This window comes from Mustelus asterias, chromosome 3, assembly GCF_964213995.1.
Source record: "Mustelus asterias chromosome 3, sMusAst1.hap1.1, whole genome shotgun sequence".
NCBI classification, from domain to species: Eukaryota; Metazoa; Chordata; class Chondrichthyes; order Carcharhiniformes; family Triakidae; genus Mustelus; species Mustelus asterias.
In genome coordinates, this window is record NC_135803.1 from 76,175,621 (window position 1) to 76,197,036 (window position 21,416).

General features: G+C 43.0%; 1 protein-coding gene across 2 annotated transcripts in view; it reads left to right on the plus strand.

Annotated features, from left to right (window-relative positions):
- LOC144491431 (claudin-15-like) overlaps positions 1–21,416 on the plus strand; it is a 45,917-nt gene that overhangs the window by 22,307 nt on the left and 2,194 nt on the right. Inside the window, exons 1-4 of one of the 2 annotated variants that reach the window (XM_078209244.1) lie at positions 3,357–3,734; positions 13,038–13,202; positions 16,156–16,237; positions 20,045–20,149. In XM_078209244.1, the coding sequence (XP_078065370.1) occupies positions 3,518–3,734; positions 13,038–13,202; positions 16,156–16,237; positions 20,045–20,149 (569 nt within the window). In that variant the 5' untranslated portion in view covers positions 3,357–3,517. Of the gene's footprint in view, positions 1–3,356; positions 3,735–13,037; positions 13,203–16,155; positions 16,238–20,044; positions 20,150–21,416 lie in introns of those variants that run through there. The other variant, XM_078209243.1, reaches the window with a different exon arrangement.

Sequence of the window (21,416 nt, forward strand, 5' to 3'; positions counted from 1 at the left end):
CCTTTCAGCCTAAGCCCTGTGAGCCAAAGTCTTATAGCTCACACTCTGCTTCCCACACACTCCACTGCCCGCTCCCGACGCTGCCCGCTGTATACTGCAGCCTACCTTTTATACTTCACGCGCTTAAAAAACCCTTCCCAGACTCCTTTGCTGCCCACTTCTAGTTTTCACTTTAAACTTGAAAAACTGCTGTTAAAGTAAAGGCCAAAAAAATACACACACTAGCTGACTAATTAAATAAATAAACAATTCAATTAATCTCTCACCAGCACTGCTGCCTTCAATCACCCCTCTCAGCTTGCTCCAGTGGATCAAATAGGGCAATGAATTCCAATGCTTGTTTTAATATGGGGATATGAGGGCTGGAGGGCTATTTTATGTTCTTTGGTTTTTTTTATAATTTAACTTCAAAACTGCCTTTTGCTTAGCCTGCTCTGCACCTAGCATCCTCCGCACTCATTCCTCCGCACAAGCTGGAGATTAAAAACACCACAATATATAATGTATTTTACAACTGACTGACTAGGAGGATCTGAGTGTTTATACTTTTATTATTGGAAGAGAAAGCTATATGGGGTTCATCAAGCTGAGGAATGTCATCCTGGAGAATTATATATATTTTTCCCATTTATCGACCCTGTGCTCCCAGGTTCGATAAATTGAAATCTTTTTGCTTTGCCTCCCAATGATTTGTCTCAACCCTAACATTATCAGGCACCCTATTATTACAAGGTAATATTGCTGTTTCCTGCATCAACTATTCTAAAGCTCTTTGTGACAGAGATGCCTAATTTGTAAACTTTTCAACCAGTTGGGACTAGATTAAGACTAGCCAAACTCTTCAGATGGACCGGTTTGGTGATCAGTCTCAGAAAGAAGATTTTTACTCTTCCTGCTAAGAACTGGATTCAAACTCAAATCTCATAGAGTAAAATCTTGTGCTTGAATCTGTAACATTAGCGTTTTCTTTGAAAAACCTTTGAAAAGGTTTTTCCCAGCTTTTCCCTGTGCTATTTTTAAATACACCAGGTTAAAGTCCAACAGGTTTATTTGGTAGCAAAAGCCACACAAGCTTTCGAGGCTCTGAGCCCCTTCTTCAGGTGAGTGGGAATTCTGTTCACAAACAGAACTTATAAGACACAGACTCAATTTACATGAATAATGGTTGGAATGCGAATACTTACAACTAATCCAGTCTTTAAGAAACAAAACAATGGGAGTGGAGAGAGCATCAAGACAGGCTAAAAAGATGTGTATTGTCTCCAGACAAGACAGCCAGTGAAACTCTGCAGGTCCACGCAACTGTGGGAGTTACAAATAGTGTGACATAAATTCTGATTCTAGGATCGCATGATAAAGACTCAGGAGGAAAAAAGCAGAAATATTTATGTGAAATAGTGTGACATAAACCCAATATCCCGGTTGAGGCCGTCCTTGTGTGTGCGGAACTTGGCTATCAGTTTCTGCTCCGCAACAGACGGATCGCAACAGACACCTCCAGACGCTGAAAGATGCCCTCATAAGAACAGGATATGGCGCTAGACTCATTGATCAACAGTTCCAACGCGCCACAGCGAAAAACCGCACCGACCTCCTCAGAAGACAAACACGGGACACAGTGGACAGAGTACCCTTCGTTGTCCAGTACTTCCCCGGAGCGGAGAAGCTACGGCATCTCCTCCGGAGCCTTCAACATGTCATTGATGAAGACGAACATCTCGCCAAGGCCATCCCCACACCCCCACTTCTTGCCTTCAAACAACCGCACAACCTCAAACAGACCATTGTCCGCAGCAAACTACCCAGCCTTCAGGAGAACAGTGACCAAGACACCACACAACCCTGCCACAGCAACCTCTGCAAGACGTGCCGGATCATCGACACAGATGCCATCATCTTACGTGAGAACACCATCCACCAGGTACACGGTACATACTCTTGCAACTCGGCCAACGTTGTCTACCTGATACGCTGCAAGAAAGGATGTCCCGAGGCATGGTACATTGGGGAAACTATGCAGACGCTGCGACAACGGATGAATGAACACCGCTCGACAATCACCAGGCAAGACTGTTCTCTTCCTGTTGGGGAGCACTTCAGCGGTCACGGGCATTCGGCCTCTGATATTCGGGTAAGCGTTCTCCAAGGCGGCCTTCGCGACACACGACAGCGCAGAGTCGCGGAGCAGAAACTGATAGCCAAGTTCCGCACACACAAGGACGGCCTCAACCGGGATATTGGGTTTATGTCACACTATTTCACATAAATATTTCTGCTTTTTTCCTCCTGAGTCTTTATCATGCGATCCTAGAATCAGAATTTATGTCACACTATTTGTAACTCCCACAGTTGCGTGGACCTGCAGAGTTTCACTGGCTGTCTTGTCTGGAGACAATACACATCTTTTTAGCCTGTCTTGATGCTCTCTCCACTCCCATTGTTTTGTTTCTTAAAGACTGGATTAGTTGTAAGTATTCGCATTCCAACCATTATTCATGTAAATTGAGTCTGTGTCTTATAAGTTCTGTTTGTGAACAGAATTCCCACTCACCTGAAGAAGGGGCTCAGAGCCTCGAAAGCTTGTGTGGCTTTTGCTACCAAATAAACCTGTTGGACTTTAACCTGGTGTTGTTAAACTTCTTACTGTGTTTACCCCAGTCCAACGCCGGCATCTCCACATCATGACTATTTTTAAATTGCATACAATGATTACCAATCATTGCAACAGAGTTTCAAATTTGGTTCAGCCTGCCTGCATTTGGGTAATTGATCCTTCCCCAGACTGAATCATCTCCTCACCCTGCAGTATCATTCTCATTGTCGAGTTTCACTGAAAGTCCCGTGTGGTATTGATACTGCAGATCAATATCTTGTCAAACATTAACTGAACTTAACTGTCTGACTCAAGGGTTCCAACATAGTGAAGCCAAGAGAAGCAGATTTTTGAGAGGATCTCTTCCAAGGTTGAATCAATGCACAACATTTGCATTTCTGTTCTTTACACAACGTTTATGGAGAATAGCAAAGATCATACTTAAAAGTCAAGGCATTGTTTCAACCAAGGTGATTGTGCCAGTCCATAACTTGTCACTTCACCTGAATGACAATTCAAATACTTACTTGGTACAGAGAGTGTATTGCACCACATTTCAGTCAATTTTGTGTAATATTAATTATGGATTAATACGTCATTGCATCGTTCTTTTCTGGGGATTTCTTGAAACAAAATGGTAGAGTTGATACTGTTCTGACCAGGAAACTCCATCCCTTAGTAATTAACACAGCCACCCAAGGTCACACCCAGTTATTGTCGTTTACGTGCCACCTTATCATTTTATGGTCTTTGAGCAAGAGAGCGAAGGTTGGGTTGCCTTTATGAAGCACACAGAGTGACAGAGAGGGAAAGAGTGTTTGAACCTGAAGCAAGAGGTTTCCCAGTGCTCAAGCTCGTAACGCGAGGAGATCTTTTTCTTGTGACTTTCACCTTGGGACAAGACTGTATTGCAAAGACTTGACTATGGCAGCTGCTTTTGAGATTACTGGTTTCCTGATGGGGCTGGCAGGGTGGATGCTTACTGGATCCACGTTGGCGAACAATTACTGGAAGATTTCCACTGTTTACGGGAGCGTGATCACAAGCTCCAGGTTGTATGAGAATTTGTGGAAAAGCTGTGCTCAGGATAGTACTGGCGTCTTCAACTGCCGAATGTTTGAGACCATGCTCGGCCTATCTTGTAGGTGCTTTAATCTTAATAAGAACCGTATAATTGTTTTTCTTTAATCCTTAGATATTTAACGGTTGAATGTAGGACAACTAGATATTGTATGAATAGCTGCAACTCAAATTGATTGTTTTTACAACTTCTTTTTAGATTTGTTTTACTTTGCCATAACATGAGTAAGTCCCTGTAAGTCACAATTTTAACTAACCAGTGATAGCCAAAAAGCCGGGCAAGGACAGCAAGTATTTTAAAAATTAATAGATTAAGATTGGATGGAAACGTTCTTTAATCCAATTGTCTTCCTTTCAAGTTAAGATTTTAGCCTTGCAGAGTCGTCCTTAAAATTCTATTCTGTTGTGTTTTCGAAAATGATCTGCCACAGACAAGTGACTTTGATGAAAGTTTATTCAAGTAAATTATGTTGCTTTTGTTTTAACAATGAAAGAATGCCTATTACCCACACATAAAGCTAAATGAATAATGTTGAGAAAGTTTTAAATTTGTACCATCACTCAAAAACTATTGCAATCAAATGAAAATTCTGACTTTCTTACTACCCCCAAGAGCAAATTTTCTGCATTTTTCATTGAAGCTACCTATTCAAACTTGGCTTAAATATAGCCATTGATTATACAGTGTTGCTGTTTTGGTTGAAAATAGTCTTCAAATCAAAAGTTACAGAAAACGCTAATATACGTAAGTGCAATATAAACATTCCGTGATCTGTTCCAACAATTGTAGTGGATAATCAAGTGAGCTGGTTATATCTTATGATGGACTTAACACTCAGTCAAACCCTTTGCCAAGACAGGATTATGTTCTAAAAGTTGTAGCTTGATGTTAGAAAAAACAGCTAATGTGAATTGCGACAATGTTTAATTTCATTGGATTAAATTCTCACGCAGATCAACAATGATGGCAATATTTTGCTCCCGCAAAACCTGGTTGAGAGAACAAAATTATCTCCCGAAAAGAAATGTTAAAACGCGGACGGATATTTGATGACTGCTAGGGGTATATGTAGGTAGCCACAGTCTCAAAAATCACAACCAACCATTGACGGAAACCGGTTGTATTCTTTGAAACACCAAAAGTATCAATGAAAATCTCATTCTTGTTTTGGAGTAAATTATTTAAATTGTTACTGAAGCTTCAGTTGGTTTGCACGATGGTCAAATTATTACAGGGTAGTTCTTAACCTCCATTTTAGTTCAGAGAAGTGTCTCACAGGAGTCCTGAAAGTATCTTATCAAAATGGAGGAACCCCGGACCAGCATCAGAGATGTGAATTACAAACCTTGTGGAAGAAACTAAAAACCATACAGATAGTGTAAAATATTGAAGCCATCTTTCTTCTGAGTGCAAAATGTGAGGATTTTTGTAGGATTGAGTATATTTTGGCACAATTGCTTTAAATTAGTTCCGGTGATAATTATTTACCTAAGATTAATTAACACTTAGACTTTTATTACACAGGTTTAATCCTTATTTAATTAACCTTTAAGAATCAGCCTAATTGTTATGGAAGGACACTGTACTCAGTTGATTTATGCTCAGACTTGGAAAGACAATTTCAGTAGTTATTTCCAAGCAGCTCTCTGTCTTACTACAATCTAGCCAATTGATGAGTTTTAAGGAAACAAGCTCCCTCCACCAAGTCAACGCACTTTTGCTGCATATGTGATTTTTTTTACACAAGTTTATTTATTAGTGTCACAAGTAGGCTTCCATAAAACCGCAATGAAGTTACTGTGAAAGTCTCTCGAGATTAATCATTGAATCATACAGCTCAGTGAGAACCCATCGTTCCCGAGTCTTGGCTCACCAAAAGTACTATCCGAAGAGTCTTAAATCTCGTGCTTTTTCTTCATTGCCCTGTAAAATTTTACTTTCTAAGTATAAGTTGAATTTACTTTTAAAAGTTACTATTGAATCTACTCCAATTCACAAGTCTCGTGCATAGTTCATCTCAGATGTTAACAGCTCTTGCAGAAGAAGGTTCCTCCCTATCTTTCTTCCGGGTTCTTTCGCTATTTATCTTAAGTTTCTGCCTCCGGTTATCAACCCTGCCACCAGTGGGAACATGTTTCCCTTTATTTATTCTGTCAAAACCCTACAAAATGTTGAACATATTAAGAACTCTCTGCTTAACTTTCTGTGCTCTAATCTACTTGAAATAAAATTTACGTGCACACAGGGTGGATTTCTTCAATCTTTCCCACCAACAGGATCGTCCGGTCCTGCTGAAGTTGACCCCCCCCCCCCCCCCCCCAACCCCCCTGGTTCCCCCACGGCAGTATGGGCAAGTAATGTAAGGCTGAAATTTTCCATCCCTCGAGCTGGAAAATACCATTCGAAATCTCCATCAACTTCAACGGGACTGGAAGATCCTGCCAATGGTTGATGGTGAACCGTTTCCCGCCATGGGGAGGCTGGAGAAATCCGCCCTTGTATTCATCTATGATCTGCATTGTTCAAAACTTTGAGCGACTCGTGAAGTCGAGACTGCCCACCTTCATCTTGCTTTTTACTACTTTTATCTGTTAAATTGAGATGGTGAATCCACTAAAGTAGCAAATTGAACGTGAGAATACATCAAGGAAGGTCGGGTAAAAATCAATGAAATTTATAGCCATGATCTTTAAATATAGTGGTCAGGTCACATTGGAGTGTGCAGTGTTCATTGTACTACAATAAGAATGTAGATACATTAAGATACATTGGAGAGGGTGCAGAGAGAAGCAACAAGAATCATTCTAAGTTTAAGTGAGATGAAGAAAGTTTAGTGATCAGACATTGAGAGAGAAGATTATGAGGGGAATTTATCGAAGTAGCTATAACATTAATTGATGCAGAAAAGATAAAACCGGTATATTGCTTTGAAGTCAAGCAGGTTAGTGGGACTAGAAAAAATAATTTAGATGGGTTTTGGGAAAGATTTTTCCTCAAAAGGTAATGAATATCTGTAACAATCCTTCTGGTGAGGTTGTCAGTGCCAAGTCATTGGAGCATTCAAAGTGCAGGTGGATAGACAGTCAATGGCTCATTGGAGGTTTTCTCTGACCTCCTTTGACTGTTCGTATGTTCTTTTATGGATTGTTTGTCATTTGCCAGGTAAACCACTTTGTCACACAATATGGCTGAACCGGCAGGTGACAAATTGAGGAACAACAGGACAACTGGGTGCTGTGAGTGAGATAGATGTTTCCCACAATAGAGTTATTAGCCACAAACAGACCTTGACCCATCCTCTTTTTGAGAGCAGGAATCTAGCAATGTGTTTTCATGACAAACGAAGAGGGAGACTTCCATCCAGTTGGCTAGTTTATCTACCCTGCATTCTACCTGGATTAGATCTTCATTGCCGACAAGAATAAATAGTGTCAGGCATTACTATCACTATCAGGATGGCACAGTGGTTAACACTGTTGCCTTACAGTGCCAGGGACCGGGTTCAATTCCAGCCTTGGGTGACTGTGTGGAGTTTGCATGTTCTCCCTGTATCTGTGTGGATTTCCTCCAGGTACTCTGGTTTCCTCCCAAAAACGTACAGGGTTAAATTGATTGGCCATGCTAAATTGCCGTAGTGCCCCAAGATGTGTAGGTTAGGGGGATTAGCGGGGTAAATATTTGGGGTTATTGGGATAGGGCCTGGGTAAAATCCTCTATCAGAAAGTTGGTGCAGACTTTGAAAGGCCAAATGGCCTCCCTCTGAACTGAAGGGATTCTATGATTCTATTATTCTATATCGCTCTTAGACGATATTAATGTGGTAGCAACTAAAAGGAAGATTCAGTGATCCCATGCTTTCAATGTTAAACCTCATTCGAAGGCAACATGAGCCAGGGACTGGGGCTACAGCAGTCTGTCTCTAAACACAGATTCTTTCAAGTAAGGCACACTTTGGGTGTGAGGATCATCAAATGTGCTTATGAATTTCACTCTCTGTCAACTATCAACTATTGGCATGAAACTCCTTCCTCAAAAGCATATCTACAGATTTGATGTGCATACATCATCTTTACCAATAAAACAAGTTGCAGGAGGAATCAAATAAATGCTTGAAATGAAAAAAATCTTAGAATCTTAGAAACCCTACAGTACAGAAAGAGGCCATTCGGCCCATCGAGTATGCACCGACCACAATCACAACACAACAATGGGTTGGTCGGGGGCAACATGGAAGGAGGAGATTGAGATATGGAATTTATTTTTTGTTTGTTCATTGAATGTGGCATCGCTGGCTGTTCCAGCATTTATTGCCCATCCCTGAGGGCAGTTAAGAGTCAGCCACATTGCTGTGGGTCTGGAGTCACATGTAGGCCAGACCAGGTAAGAAAAGCCAATTTCCTTTCCTAAAGGAACCAGATTGGTTTTTACAACAATTGACAATGGCTTCAATGTCATCATTAGACTTTTAATTCTAGATTTTTATTCAATTGGTGAATGGCGAATGGTGAAATTTGAATCCGGGTCCCCAGAGCATTACCCTGGGATTCTGGATTACTAGTCTAGTGACAATACAACTATGCCACTGCATAATTGGATATCATAATTGAATGTCTCTTTCAAAGAGCTGGCACAGACATAATGGGCTGAATAGCCTCCCTTGGTGTAACTCCATGATTTTATGACTTGTTTAAACCCAAACATGTGCCAAACTCCAAAATATTCCAATAGTGTTTAAACTCACTGGAATACCCAACAGTGCAACCAGATGTATAGTGTGTATATTTTTGTTTTGAAATATTACAAATATTACAAATTATTAGATGGCCCAATCAGGAATTTCCCATTAATGAATCCTAGCCTTTAAGGAAATGTTGGATGTAGGTACAAAAGTCTTTTGGAGAACTCTATTTTGTCAGTTACCCACAATCAAAACAATGAGGATTTGTCCTTTTTATCCTTACAGTTTCTTTATTAGGTGAAACATTGGACAAAATGTTGTGAAATAGCTCGATGATTAGCAAACAATTACTAGGTGGCAGTCCCTTTCGATGATCTCACTATACGTGCTCAAATACCGTCAAAGATGCATTCATGAAGTATAAAATCTGATTTTGCCAGACAGTGAGGATTACAGATGGAAGACATAGAATTTAAATTTGCCACAAAATTGACATTACAGACCAACTTCCCATTGCTTTTGGGAGAGATTTTCTGGCCTACCATCAGTGTGTTTCTTGCCGGTGGGGGTCGGCGCACCATTCACTTTTGGTGGAATCTTCCAGTCCCACCACTGTTAATGAAATTTCCCATTGACTGTACCCCATGCCACAGGGAAACCCACGGCATGGAGTATACTGCCAGCAAGACCAAAGAATCCCACTGGCATGAATAGCTGTAGAATTCTGACCATTGCCTTCTTCAGAAATTAAAATCGGAGAGGGGGGCTGGTTTCTGTAGCAGACAGTTGATTCAGCATTACTCAAGAGAGTCAAACCTTCACTGAGAGAAACTATGTTTCGGAATTTGAGGTTAGATCATGGAACTGGGTAAAATATTTACCAGCAAAGTTTGTTGTCATTATTTACACGAGTTAAGCTATCAGGAAAATGACTGAAAAAGGAAAAGGAGAGCTCACTAAGTTGAACATGTTGCTGATAAAGGTTAGTCATTCTGATCTAACACCCTCCCACAAGACTAGATGAAAGGCCATTGTTCTAGTCAGAAGGATGTGATTTAACATCATCTATGAACGAAACTTGGAAAAAAATTCCCCTTGTACTCATCATTTCATTAGTCACAGTTGATGGTTCTGGAAAAAGAAGTTGAATTTTTTAGGTCAATTCCTCTTTCTACAGTAGCGTCTTACTTCCAAACTGGTCTTCTTAAAAATATTATTGGCTACTGACTACAATCTGGCATAACTCATGAGAGTATTTGTAAAATAGTTTGTATTTATTATGCACTTTCAGATGCATGTATGTATTGTATGTGTTTGCAAATGCATATGAGGACATTTTGTGGTGTGATTGGCAGCATCCCTGCCTCTGAGCCTGAAGCTCCAGGTTCAAGTCCCACTCCAAGCCATGATGATTAAAAAAGATGTGTTCATAACAGGACCAAATGGGTTGAGTATCAATCCACAAACCCTTCCAACACATGCCAATGGCAAATGGTAAGAGCTGGACAGATTTCTGGTCAGCCATGTGATGGAAAGAATGCAAGTGCCTCAACTATTACTATCCACATTTACATACAACGTGCATGTAAAACTATATGTTACCACAGTAACTCAATCTCCGTTAATGAGCTGCAACACACCACTGCGCACACGTGTGTGTGTGTGTGAGAGAGAGCATGAGCATGAACATGCATTCATCTGTGTGCACACTTGTTGAGATGAGATATAAGTAAAAAGCCATTGCTATTTTGATTGCAAGTGAATATTCAAAAATGTGCTGAGGAGAATTAGGACAGTGATTGTAACTGATGATAAATTAGCAGAAGATTGCAAAAAACAATTAATAATTAACAAGCACAAAGTGATTCGATGTTATGAATTTGTCTGGCCCAGCCTCAGAAAAATCAGAATAAAGCACGGTACGGTAGCACAGTGGTTAGCACTGCTGCTTCACAGCTCCAGGGTCCCGGGTTCGATTCCCGGCTTGGGTCACTGTCTGTGTGGAGTTTGCACATTCTCCTCGTGTCTGCGTGGGTTTCCTCCGGGTGCTCCGGTTTCCTCCCACAGTCCAAAGATGTGCGGGTTAGGTTGATTGGCCAGGTTAAAAAAAAAAAAATTGCCCCTTAGAGTCCTGAGATGCGTAGGTTAGAGGGATTAGTGGGTAAATATGCGGGGGTAGGGCCTGGGTGGGATTGTGGTCGATGCAGACTCGATGGGCCGAATGGCCTCCTTCTGCACTGTAAGGTTTCTATGATTCTATGAAAGCAGTAGAGAAGGAGACCATTCAGCTTCATCTGTTTAGTATTTGATGGGTCCATCCCATGAAAGAGTCATAGAATCATAGAAACCCTGCAGTGCAGAAAGAGGCCATCTGGCCCATCGAGTCTGCACTGACCACAATCCCACCCAGGCCCAACCCCCATATCCCTACACATTTACCCGCTAATCCCTCTAACCTACGCATCTCAGGACACTAAGGGGCAATTTTAGCATGGCCGATCAACCTAACCCGCACATCTTTGGAGTCAAGGGTGAGAAAAGGTCACTTGATCCATTGAGCATGATCTATTCATTACTCAATATCCATCATAATTTAATTGTGACCATCAACACCACACCTTCAATTTTATTACAACCACGATTTTTATTGTCCTTTGAGTAAGGGCTTTGGACTTGAATTAATCTTGGATGGTGGTGTAAAATGCTGACAGTAGTTCAGCCTCCCACATTGTGCTCTAAATTATCTTTACATCAGGAAATGAAATTGGGCACAGTATAAAAGTGGTTGCAGATTCACTATTACCCCTTTTATATTACTAACCAAGTCAAAATTTCACCGCCAATCATTTTAGGATTTGTTTTACAATTGTCTTGTAATCATTGGACCTTCTGCCTTTCGAAGCTACAGAAGAATGCAAGGCTGGGGGATGCAGTGCCATAATCAGTGGGTGAGGCAGAGATAGTGGGCAGAATTTTCCGTGCCCTCTTCTGTGTTTTGTGGTAGCGGAGGTGGCCTCCATTGGCTGTATACGGGGAATTCTGATCCTGTCTCTGTCAATGGAGTTTCCCATTCTATGTAACCCCCACCATCTAGAAGCCTATACCTTTAAGAATAGGTTGGATAGATAGTTGAAGGAAAGGGGATAAAGGAATATAGGAAGACGGCAAATGCGTGAAATTAGGACTACTGCACATAAGGAGGAAAATCACCAATGCTGAATTGGTTGGGCTGAATTGCTCATGCCCATGGCCTAAGCAGCATTCTGGATTTATTTATGCCATTTTGTAGTTTATACATTTTAGTGAGGTCAGCTCATTGGATTCATAGTGAGGTTAGAGGAGGAGGAGAAAGAGACAGACAAACAGAGAAACATACACACAAAATCTAAAACATAATACTATAAAGAGTATGTAGCTTAGAAAAAGGCCCATCAATCCAATTAGTTCATGCTGATATTTAAGTTTCACTTGAGCCTACCCCTATACTTCCTCATCTAACAACCTCAGCATAACCCTCTATTCCATTCCTCATGAGCTTCTCAAACCTCTCCTTAAATCCATCTATACAATTGACCTCAAACACTGCCTGTGATAGCACATTCCACACAGGGGATTGGATGAACAACATTCAGAGAAATAATGCCGATTTCAACATTGATTAAAAAAACTTTACAAGGGATGATTCCACCTTGGTGCGCTCCCAGTTGGAAGGTGATCAGTATGAGCAGGAGTGATGAATATGAGTTACACTGTGGTCTGGTCTTCAGTTGATGTTTCCATTGTGCGTGGCTTGCCCATGAGATCATTGAGTGACCCATTCGGTGAGCAGCTCAGATTTTGGGATTTTGAAGTGAAGTGTGAGGACCTGAATTAGAATATTCACAATCACTGCTTGACTTCTCTGTCACGTTAGCACGGGATTTCTTAAAATGAAGACCTCAGGACACCCCACGCCCCATCCTACATTCAACAGATTTTACCATAGTTCTCCGACATTTTGAAAATGTTACCGTCTCTGACCGAGTAGGATGGATAAATAATTTTAGTTCGATTTTTTGGGGGGATTATTTTGGTGGTCCTCAAGAGTTGAGGAATGGAACATTTTCCCATTTTTGGCATTTTATGCTAGGTTCTATGAATCGACCATTGTACCTTCAAGGAAAGCTCAATGGATACCCAAGATCGATGTACCGGCGGTATTAGTAGCATTTTTACTGTGGTTGATCAGGAGACCCACCCCACTCCCTCCCAGAGGAAATTCTAGTTGTGCTTTTAGTGAGAAGCACTCAAAGAAAAGCAGAAGAGGATCAGAGTTAGAGTAAAAAGTCCTATGTATCCTGCCCAACAAGGTGTTTCTCTACCAACATCCCTATCACACCAATGTGGCAATTCCATCTCATACATCAGTCCTTGTGGTGGCTTGGAGAGAGATTGCCAATTAAAGTGGCAAACTAGTGTTGTGTCCTCTTGCGAATGCTTTGAGATCATCCAAACTTTTTTACATAAATAACTGTGAAGGGAAGAAGGAAGTTCTCTTTGAGCACTGTTAAATAAATAGTTGTTGAAATGAACAGAAGTGCATGCACACTGTGGTGGTTCATACAGATGAGCTCTCCCATTGGCTGTTTCTGTACCAGTCCTGGCTCAGTCTTGCACCAACACTAAAACTCTTCTTTTTCCTGCAGCATATGTCCAAGCATGTCGTGCTCTGATGATCATCTCTATCATTCTGGGTGTAATTGCTACAGTGATGGCTCTGTTTGGTCTGAAATGCACTAATATTGGAAGCATGGAAGAGAGAACAAAAGGAAAGGTTTCCCTTTCTGGTGGGCTTGTCTTCATTCTATCAGGTCAGTACAATTACACGAGCTTTCACACAGTAAGAAGTCTCACAACACCAGGTTAAAGTCCAACAGGTTTGTTTGGTATCATGAGCTTTCAGAGTGCTGTTCCTTCATCAGGTGAGTGGCTCACCTGGTAGGAGCTGGGAATTCTGCAGCAAATAATTCCCCTCCTGACTCCCCAAAGCCTGTGAACCATCTACAAGGCTCAATGGATGAGCGCAACTTAAACAACACACAAGAAACTCAATACCATCCAGGACAAAGTAACTCATTTGATTGGCACCCCATCCACATCTTAAACATTCACTCCCTCCACTACTGATGCACAGTAGCAGCATTGTGTACCATCTACAAGATGCACTGCAGCAACTCACCAAGGATCCTTTGACAGTACCTCCCAACCCCAAAATCTCTCCAATCTCAAGGGACCAATGCAGCCTGACTTGGAAATACATCACAATTCCTTCACTGTCGCTGGGTCAAAATCCTGGAGCTCCCTCCCTAATAACACTATGGGTATGCCTACTCTACAGGGGCTGCAGGGGTTCAAGAAGGCAGCTCACCACCACCATTTCAAGGGCAATTAGGGATGGGCAATAGATGTTGGTCTAGCCAGCAACACCCATACCCCATTACAGAATACGTTCTTTCTCCACACTTGCTGCAGACTAGCAAGACTGACGAGACATTTGCAAACTAATTTATATAGTGCCTTTTCGATTTCTTGAGGGTTAAATATTGGTGTGAACTTTCCTGTTCTTCTCTGGATTAGCGCCATGGAACACCCGCTTGGCCTCTGAGAAGGCAGAGTTTCTTTAGTGTGACGTTATAGCCAAAAGATGGAAGCCACCCTCGGCATGACCATTGTTCAAGTCTCTGGAGTGGCATTGTCCCTTCACTTCACAATGTAAAACTTGAGTGCTTCTGTGACAGCTCTCTGTAGGGGCAGTCAACAAATTATATGAACGGATACACGAGTCACATTTGGTAATGCAGATAACAAGTAAATTACTCATTATAATTGAAATGACAGTTTGGTAATAAAATACTGAAAGCATGAATAAGCCTTACTGAATATTTCATCTTGAAACCTAGTTAGTAATTATAGAATCATTAAATCATGAAGTACAAAAGGAGGGAATTCAGCCTGTGTCGACGCTTTTTCCCTATTCCAATTCTCTTCCCGCATCTAGTGGTGCACCAAGGCAGACTTTCTTCTGTTTCCATACGTAGTATGGAACAGGTCACTAGTCTGTCACCAAGGGCTTATAAGTTGAGGGGCACCACTCCACATCAAGCATGGATGACCAGGAGTCTCTCACACTTTGCTGCCAGCCATTGGCGTGTTTGGAAGGAAGGCACACTCGCACAGTCGTTAGCACTGCTGCCTCACGGCACCAGGGACCCAGATTCAATTCCGACCTTGGGTGACTGTGTGGAGTTTGCATATTCTCTCCGTGTCCGCGTGGGTTTCCTCTGGGTGCTTTGCTTTCCTCCCACACTCCAGAGATGTGTAGGTTAGATGGATTAGCCATGGGAATTATATGGGGCTACAGGGATAGGGCTGGGGAGAGGGTGCACTGATTCTGTCAGAGAGTCGATGCAGACTCAATGGGCTGAATGGTCACCTCTGAACTGTAGGGACTCGATGATGAACATACACTTCACATGTCTTAATTAGTGATGTAATGCTTTGGGTGCAAATTTGGCTGATTGATTGGGAACAAAGTGTAGCTGTGAATGGATGTTTTTCAAAGTGGAAGAAACTATGCAGTGAGTTTCCCCAGTGGCTAGTACTAGAACCATTGCCTTGCCTGATATATATTTATGAATTAGACATGGATGTACAGGGAATTGTTTCAAAATCGTCAGATGACACTTAGCTTAGAAGTGATCTGTGAGAAGGATAGTGACAGACTTCACAAAGATAGAGTGAGGTTGGTGCAATGGGTGTACATGTGGCAGAGGAAATTCAAGCAGAGAAGTGAAAAGTGATTCATTTTGGAAGGAAGGACATGAAGAGGCAATATAAAATAAAGAGTACTTTCTTAAAGGGGCCCTGGGTATATGAGCAAAAATCATTGAAGGTGGCAGGGCAAGTTGAGAAAGTGATTAAAAAGGCATTCTTATTCTGGGCTTTATAAATAGAAGCATAAAATACAAAAGTATAAATAATAAACCTGCATAACACATGGATTTGGCCTTAACTCGAGTATCATGTCCACCTCCAGTCTCCACTACAGTAAAGATGTGAAGGCAATAGTGAAAGTGCAGAAAAGATTTAAAGAATGGTTCTAGGGTTAAAGGACATGGGTGGATTAGAGAATTCTCACAGAAGAAGAGTTTGAGAGAGGATTGCTACAAGTGTCCAATATCATGTGGAATCTAGAGAGAGTAGATAGAGGCTGGGATTTTCCGGTACCGGCCAACATCATGGTGGGCAGGACAGGAAAACCTGGAGAGCCATTGAATTTTCATGGCTCTCCAAATGTTCCCTTCGTTGTCGAGGCCAGAAAATCCTGCCCAGAGAGAAACTTCCCAATGGCAGAAGGGTCGAGAACCAGAGGACACCAATTTAAGGTGATTGGCAAAATAAACAATGGCAACATGAGGAAACCTTTTTTTTATGCAGCAAATGGTTTGGTCTGGAATACACTGTCTGAGAGTGTGGTGGAGGCAGATTCAATCATGGCTTTCAAAACAGAATTTGAAAAGCACCTGTAAAGAAACAAAACATTGCAGGGCTATGGAGAAAGGGTAGTGGAATGGGATCAGCTGAGTTGTTCATACAAAGAGTTGGCACAGACAAGACAGACTAAATAGCATCCTTCTGTGTTGTAACCATTCTAGGATTCTATGATTCACTTCTTAAGTAGAAATTAAGTAAATGAGTGGATCCGTTTCTATCTGTTATCTGCGTTTTCTGGAGCTTGATGTATTTTTTCCATTTGATTGACAGGTTTATGTGCGATAGTCCCTGTTTCCTGGTATGCCTACAACATCACAATGGACTTCTACAATCCCATCTATGCTGGAAAAAAGTATGTATATAGTATTTAATGAGAGAGTAGTATTGTCAGTTGTATTTGTTTCAGAATCCAGAAGAGTTAAAGGAGAACTAAGAGGAGATTTTTCTAGTGTGCTCTCACTGAAGGAGGCCTATCAGAAGTGTAAACTTGGCTAAATATTTTTACAGTTATAAGAGCATAAGAACATAAGAACTAGGAGCAGGAGTAGGATATCTGGCCCCTTGAGCCTGCTCCGCCATTCAATAAGACCATGGCTGATCTTTTCGTGGATTCAGCTCCACTTACCTCATCATCAATAAAAACAAAGAAATACTTGAAGTACTCGGTAGGTCAGTTAGTATTAATGGAGAGACAAAAAAGAGTCAGGATGTCAAGTCAATGGGCCTGAAACGGGCGTGAAATTGCGGTAAAGTTGGGCGTCAGGCCTTTAACGCAATCTGCACCCGAATCCGAGCAGATCGCGGCTTTACCGACACCCGATTCCTGCACCTGAATCGGGCGGCATTTAAATCGACTTAATGAACCGCGCGCCCAACCCTACCGCCAAATCCCACTTTACCGTCTTCTGGCCCGATCCGCGTCCGCGCTGTAACCGACCTGCAAAATAAAGTCTGAAGTCGCCGCTGCAGCCTCCGAAGAGCGGGGTCAGAGACTGCAACGGCTCCCTGACCCAGGTCATCCTCTGGTCAGGGGGGGAGGGGGGTGGAAGGAGGAGAAGGGGTGTGACGTCTCATCCCCTGGGGGGGAGTGGGAGGAGAGGGGGTGTGACGTCTCATCCCCTGGGGGGGAGTGGGAGGAGAGGGGGTGTGACGTCTCATCCCCTGGGGGGGTGGGGTGGGAGGAGAGGGGGTGTGACGTCTCATCCCCTGGGGGGGGGGGGGGGGGGGGGAGGAGAGGGGTGTGACGTCTCATCCCCTGGCGGGAGGGGGGGGGGGGGGGGGGGGGGAGGAGAGGGGATGTGACGTATCATCCTCTGGTCGGGGGGGGTTCCGCTGCCAGTCTGCGGCCGATCCCTCCTGCCGGAGTGGACATGCGGCGATGCCATCCCACAAAACCTTCAGGATCAAGCGATTCCTCGCTAAGAAGATGAAGCAGAACCGGCCAATTTCACAGTGGATCCGCATGAAAACCGGCTACAAGATGAGTACAAGTCCAAGAGGAGACACTGGGGAAGGACCAAGCTGGACCTGTAAAGGGCTACACCATCACTGGTACACTACCAGCCACAGCCATCTCTCCCGCTCTCTTGCCCCTGCAGGGAAGAGTAATCTGTGGCTGGTAGTGTACCAGTGATGGTGTATCCCTTTACAGGCCCAGCCTGGTCCTTCTCCAGTGTCTCCTCTTGGACTTGTACTGATCTTGTAGCCGGTTTTCATGTGGATCCACTGTGGAATTGGCCGGTTCTGCTTCATCTTCTTAGCGAGGAATTGCTTCATCCTGAAGGTTTTGTGGGATGGCATGGCCGCACGTCCACTGCGGCAGGAGGGATCGGCCGCAGACTGGCAGCGGAACCCCCCCGACCACAGGAGGAGACGTCACACCCCCTCCCCTCCCACCAACCCCCCCCCGCCCCCCCCCCCTCAGAGGATGAGACGTCATACCCCCTCTCCTCCCCTCCCCAGGGAATGATCGGTCACACCCTCCCCTCCCACCACCCCCCCCCCCCCCCCCCCCCCCCCCACCAGAGGATGATCTGGGTCCGCCCCCCGCCCCCCGACCAGAGGATGATCGTCAGAGAGCCGCTCTCTCTGCTTTCTGCTTTTTTCTTTCTTTCATGCCCGGGCGCGCTCTGTCAGATTTTTTTCGAACTGTGCATGCGCAGTTCAGAGCTCCGATCGGTCCGCCAGCACTAAGCCCCGCCCACAGCACGGATTGGGCTGGAGCCAGCAAAAACACGTATGGGCGCGCTGGAAAGAGGATTCCAGGCGCGGATCTATTTGACGCCCAGATTCGGCACTTAGACTCAAAATGGTAAAATTCCCCCCAATGACTTTTCTTCAGAACTGGAAATAGTTAGAGTATGTAAGTCAATGCAGAGCAAGGGAAAGACCCAGGGAAAGAATGGACAAAAGAGCCCATATTAGGGTGGAAAATGGATGTTATTAAATTAAAAAAGATGAGAGGGCAAAGCAAAAGAAATTGGTAATGGAATGAGCAAGGAAATAAAAGATGGGTCAAGTGGAGGTACAAATGGCAGCAGCATCATTACCAACAGCTTGGCTAAGATCTGAAGATGCTGACCACAATATCAATATTAGAAGGTTAAATGTCCTGGGGTAGTAGAAAGACTATATATGCACATTGTGTTTGCTGGTTGGCCACCTTATGCTGCTAAAGATATAACTTCCAAAGCAGATATGAGAATGGTAAACACACTACTGACAAGTCTACCAGCTTTATATCCACATAGGCTAACTGTTCAAATCAAATCACATCCATTTCTATCCAGTAATTTAGTCTTATGTGGTAAATATCCAGTCTGAAAGAAGGAGCAGTCCTGTGTGTTTAAGCTTACAAAAAATATCCGGACAGCAAATGCAAATGATAATATACATAAAGCCTATTTACTATTTAACACAAGTATTTTTTTAATTGGTTGCCCTCCCCACCAAGATGGGAGGTCTTGTGGTGCAGTGGGTAGTGTCCCTACCTCTGAGCTAGAAGTTCGAGTCCCACTCCAGGACTTGATGGCCAGCGAAGGTATGTTCATAACACGGTCAAACAGGTTGGGTGTCAATCTGCAAAATCCTCCCAATCACCCAATGGCTGGCAGTAAGAGTGGGAGAAACTCCTGGGCCACAACGCTTGATGTGGAGCGGCGCCCTTCAAGCTATAAACCCCTGCTGACAGACTAGTGACCTGTTCCAAGAAAAAATTCGCGCTGGGAACAAATGGAAGTCTGTCTTGTGAACCATTAGTGGGGGAAGCAAAACAGCAACTTGCCTAATGGACACTGCTTCATTGCTGAAAAATGCCTCCACCACCACTGACACATTGTCCAAGCAGCCATTCACCATATATAAACTGAAGCAGCACATATTGGGTGAGAGATATGCTCACTGACACACTGACTCCCAGCCCAGCAATGCCTTAAATTTTAAATTCTCGTACTGAAAGTTTCCCTGGTCTCATAGCCCTCTCTATCTCTGCAACTTCCTCCAGCGCTACAATCCTCCTGGAATTCTGAGTTCCTCCAAAACTGGTCCCTTGAGCATCCCTGGTTCCCTTTGTCTTATTACAATCATGCCTTCATCTGTCTAAGTCCAGCCTAAGCACTGGAATTCCCTCCCTAAACTTTCTGGCTCTTTAAGTCTCTCTCCCTTCCTTTGCAATGCTCCTAAAAGCCTATATCTTTGGCCAAGACTTTGGTCCAATATCACCACATGTGGTTGGTGCCTATTTTTGTCTGATTACATTCCTGTGATGTAGCATTTACTAAAGTAAATGGGAGTTGCAACATTTGGTATTCACCCAATATCCTTACACTGGATAAAGATTAGAAATGGCGAATCTTTATATCCCCTTACCTAATGCCAAATGTAGCACCCCACTCAGTTAATCGATGATTAGAAATGAGCAATAAATTCTGGCCCAGCTAGCAACACTCACATCCCATGAATGAAAAGAAATTTTAACATTCCAGAAACTGGTTATCAAACCTGAGACCGTTAGGGTTCATATGATTTAGTAACATATATACCGAATGGATGGTGCCCTCACTGTTTGGGGCATCACCCAAACTTCTGCAGTTGGTTGGCATTGGGTAGTCAACAGTTACCTTTAACAATGTATGAGCCTAACAATGTCTTTTGTTTGCAGATATGAGCTGGGGTCTGCCCTCTACATCGGGTGGGCTGGATCAGCTCTCCTCATTTTGGGAGGTGCATTCTTGTGTTGTTCCTGCAAAAGAAATGCACAGCCAGGGTAAGTGTTTTTCTGATGCCCATTTTATCTTGCGCCCACCTGCCGCACCTTTGTCATCAATAAAATGGCTTCCCTACAGGTACTTGGCTCAATGCGCTTAAGCAGATGTAAATTGACTGAGATTGTCATTTCTCCATACCAAGGCTCCAACTGAGTGATGTGCATGAAAATGCACTCAAAATACTAAAGAAATAAAGAGACCCAGTAGAATATAAAGTCAAAATACAGTCAACATAGAGATTGGATAAGAGTTTCAAATTTCTGAATTCTTTTCACACTCTTATGATTCTCACAATCTTACTGTGAAATCAAATTCAAAAAATAATTGCCATGATAGGGTAAGCTTAACAAAATAGAATGCCAAGATAAGACATCATCAACACACCAATAATCATAGAATCCCTACAGTGCAGAAAGAGGCCATTCAGCCCATCGAGTCTACACCAACTCTCCGACAGAGCATCTCATCCAGGCCCTATCCCCATAACCCTATGTATTTACCCCGCTAATCTTCACATCTTGGGACATGAAGAGGCAATTTAGCATGACCAATCCACCTAATCTGCACATCTTTGGGCTGTGTAAGGAAACCGGAGCACCCAGAGGAAACCCATGTAGACACAGGGAGAATGTGCGAACTCCACACAGCCATTCACTCAAGGCTGGAATCGAACCTGGGTCCCTGGCACTGTGAGGCAGCAGTTCCAACCACTGTGCATGTGACATTGCATAATATTGCTCCATTATGAGTAGACCCTATGCCAACCTCAGTACAAGTGAGGATCATACCAGCTTCAATGTTATATGGTCTGTAGTTTATACCTTGGATCTATATTTTAAGTAAGTTTCATGTGGGTCTTATAATACATGTACTTCCTATATTCTTCTCATTATAAATCGAGTGCAAAGACATCTCACTATCCTGTTTAGGCGTTATGATGAATTCGCTGTACACAGCCTCACAATAAAGTTGTTTTTAACATATGCTCCATAAAAGTCACATTATGAGTAGACTTAGGCCTAATGATAAGCTGGCTCAATACAGGTCCTACTGTGTGTTAGCTCTACATTGACATAATGATGGTGGGCTCTATATAGGCTACACTAAGTAAAGCTGTGGCGTAATGGTATTGTCACTGGACTAGCAATCCAGAGACCCAGGGTAATCCTTTCGGGACCTGGCAGATGGTCAAATTTGAATTCAATAAAAATCTGGAATTCAAAGTCCAATGATGACCATGAAACCATTGCTGATTGTTATAAAAAC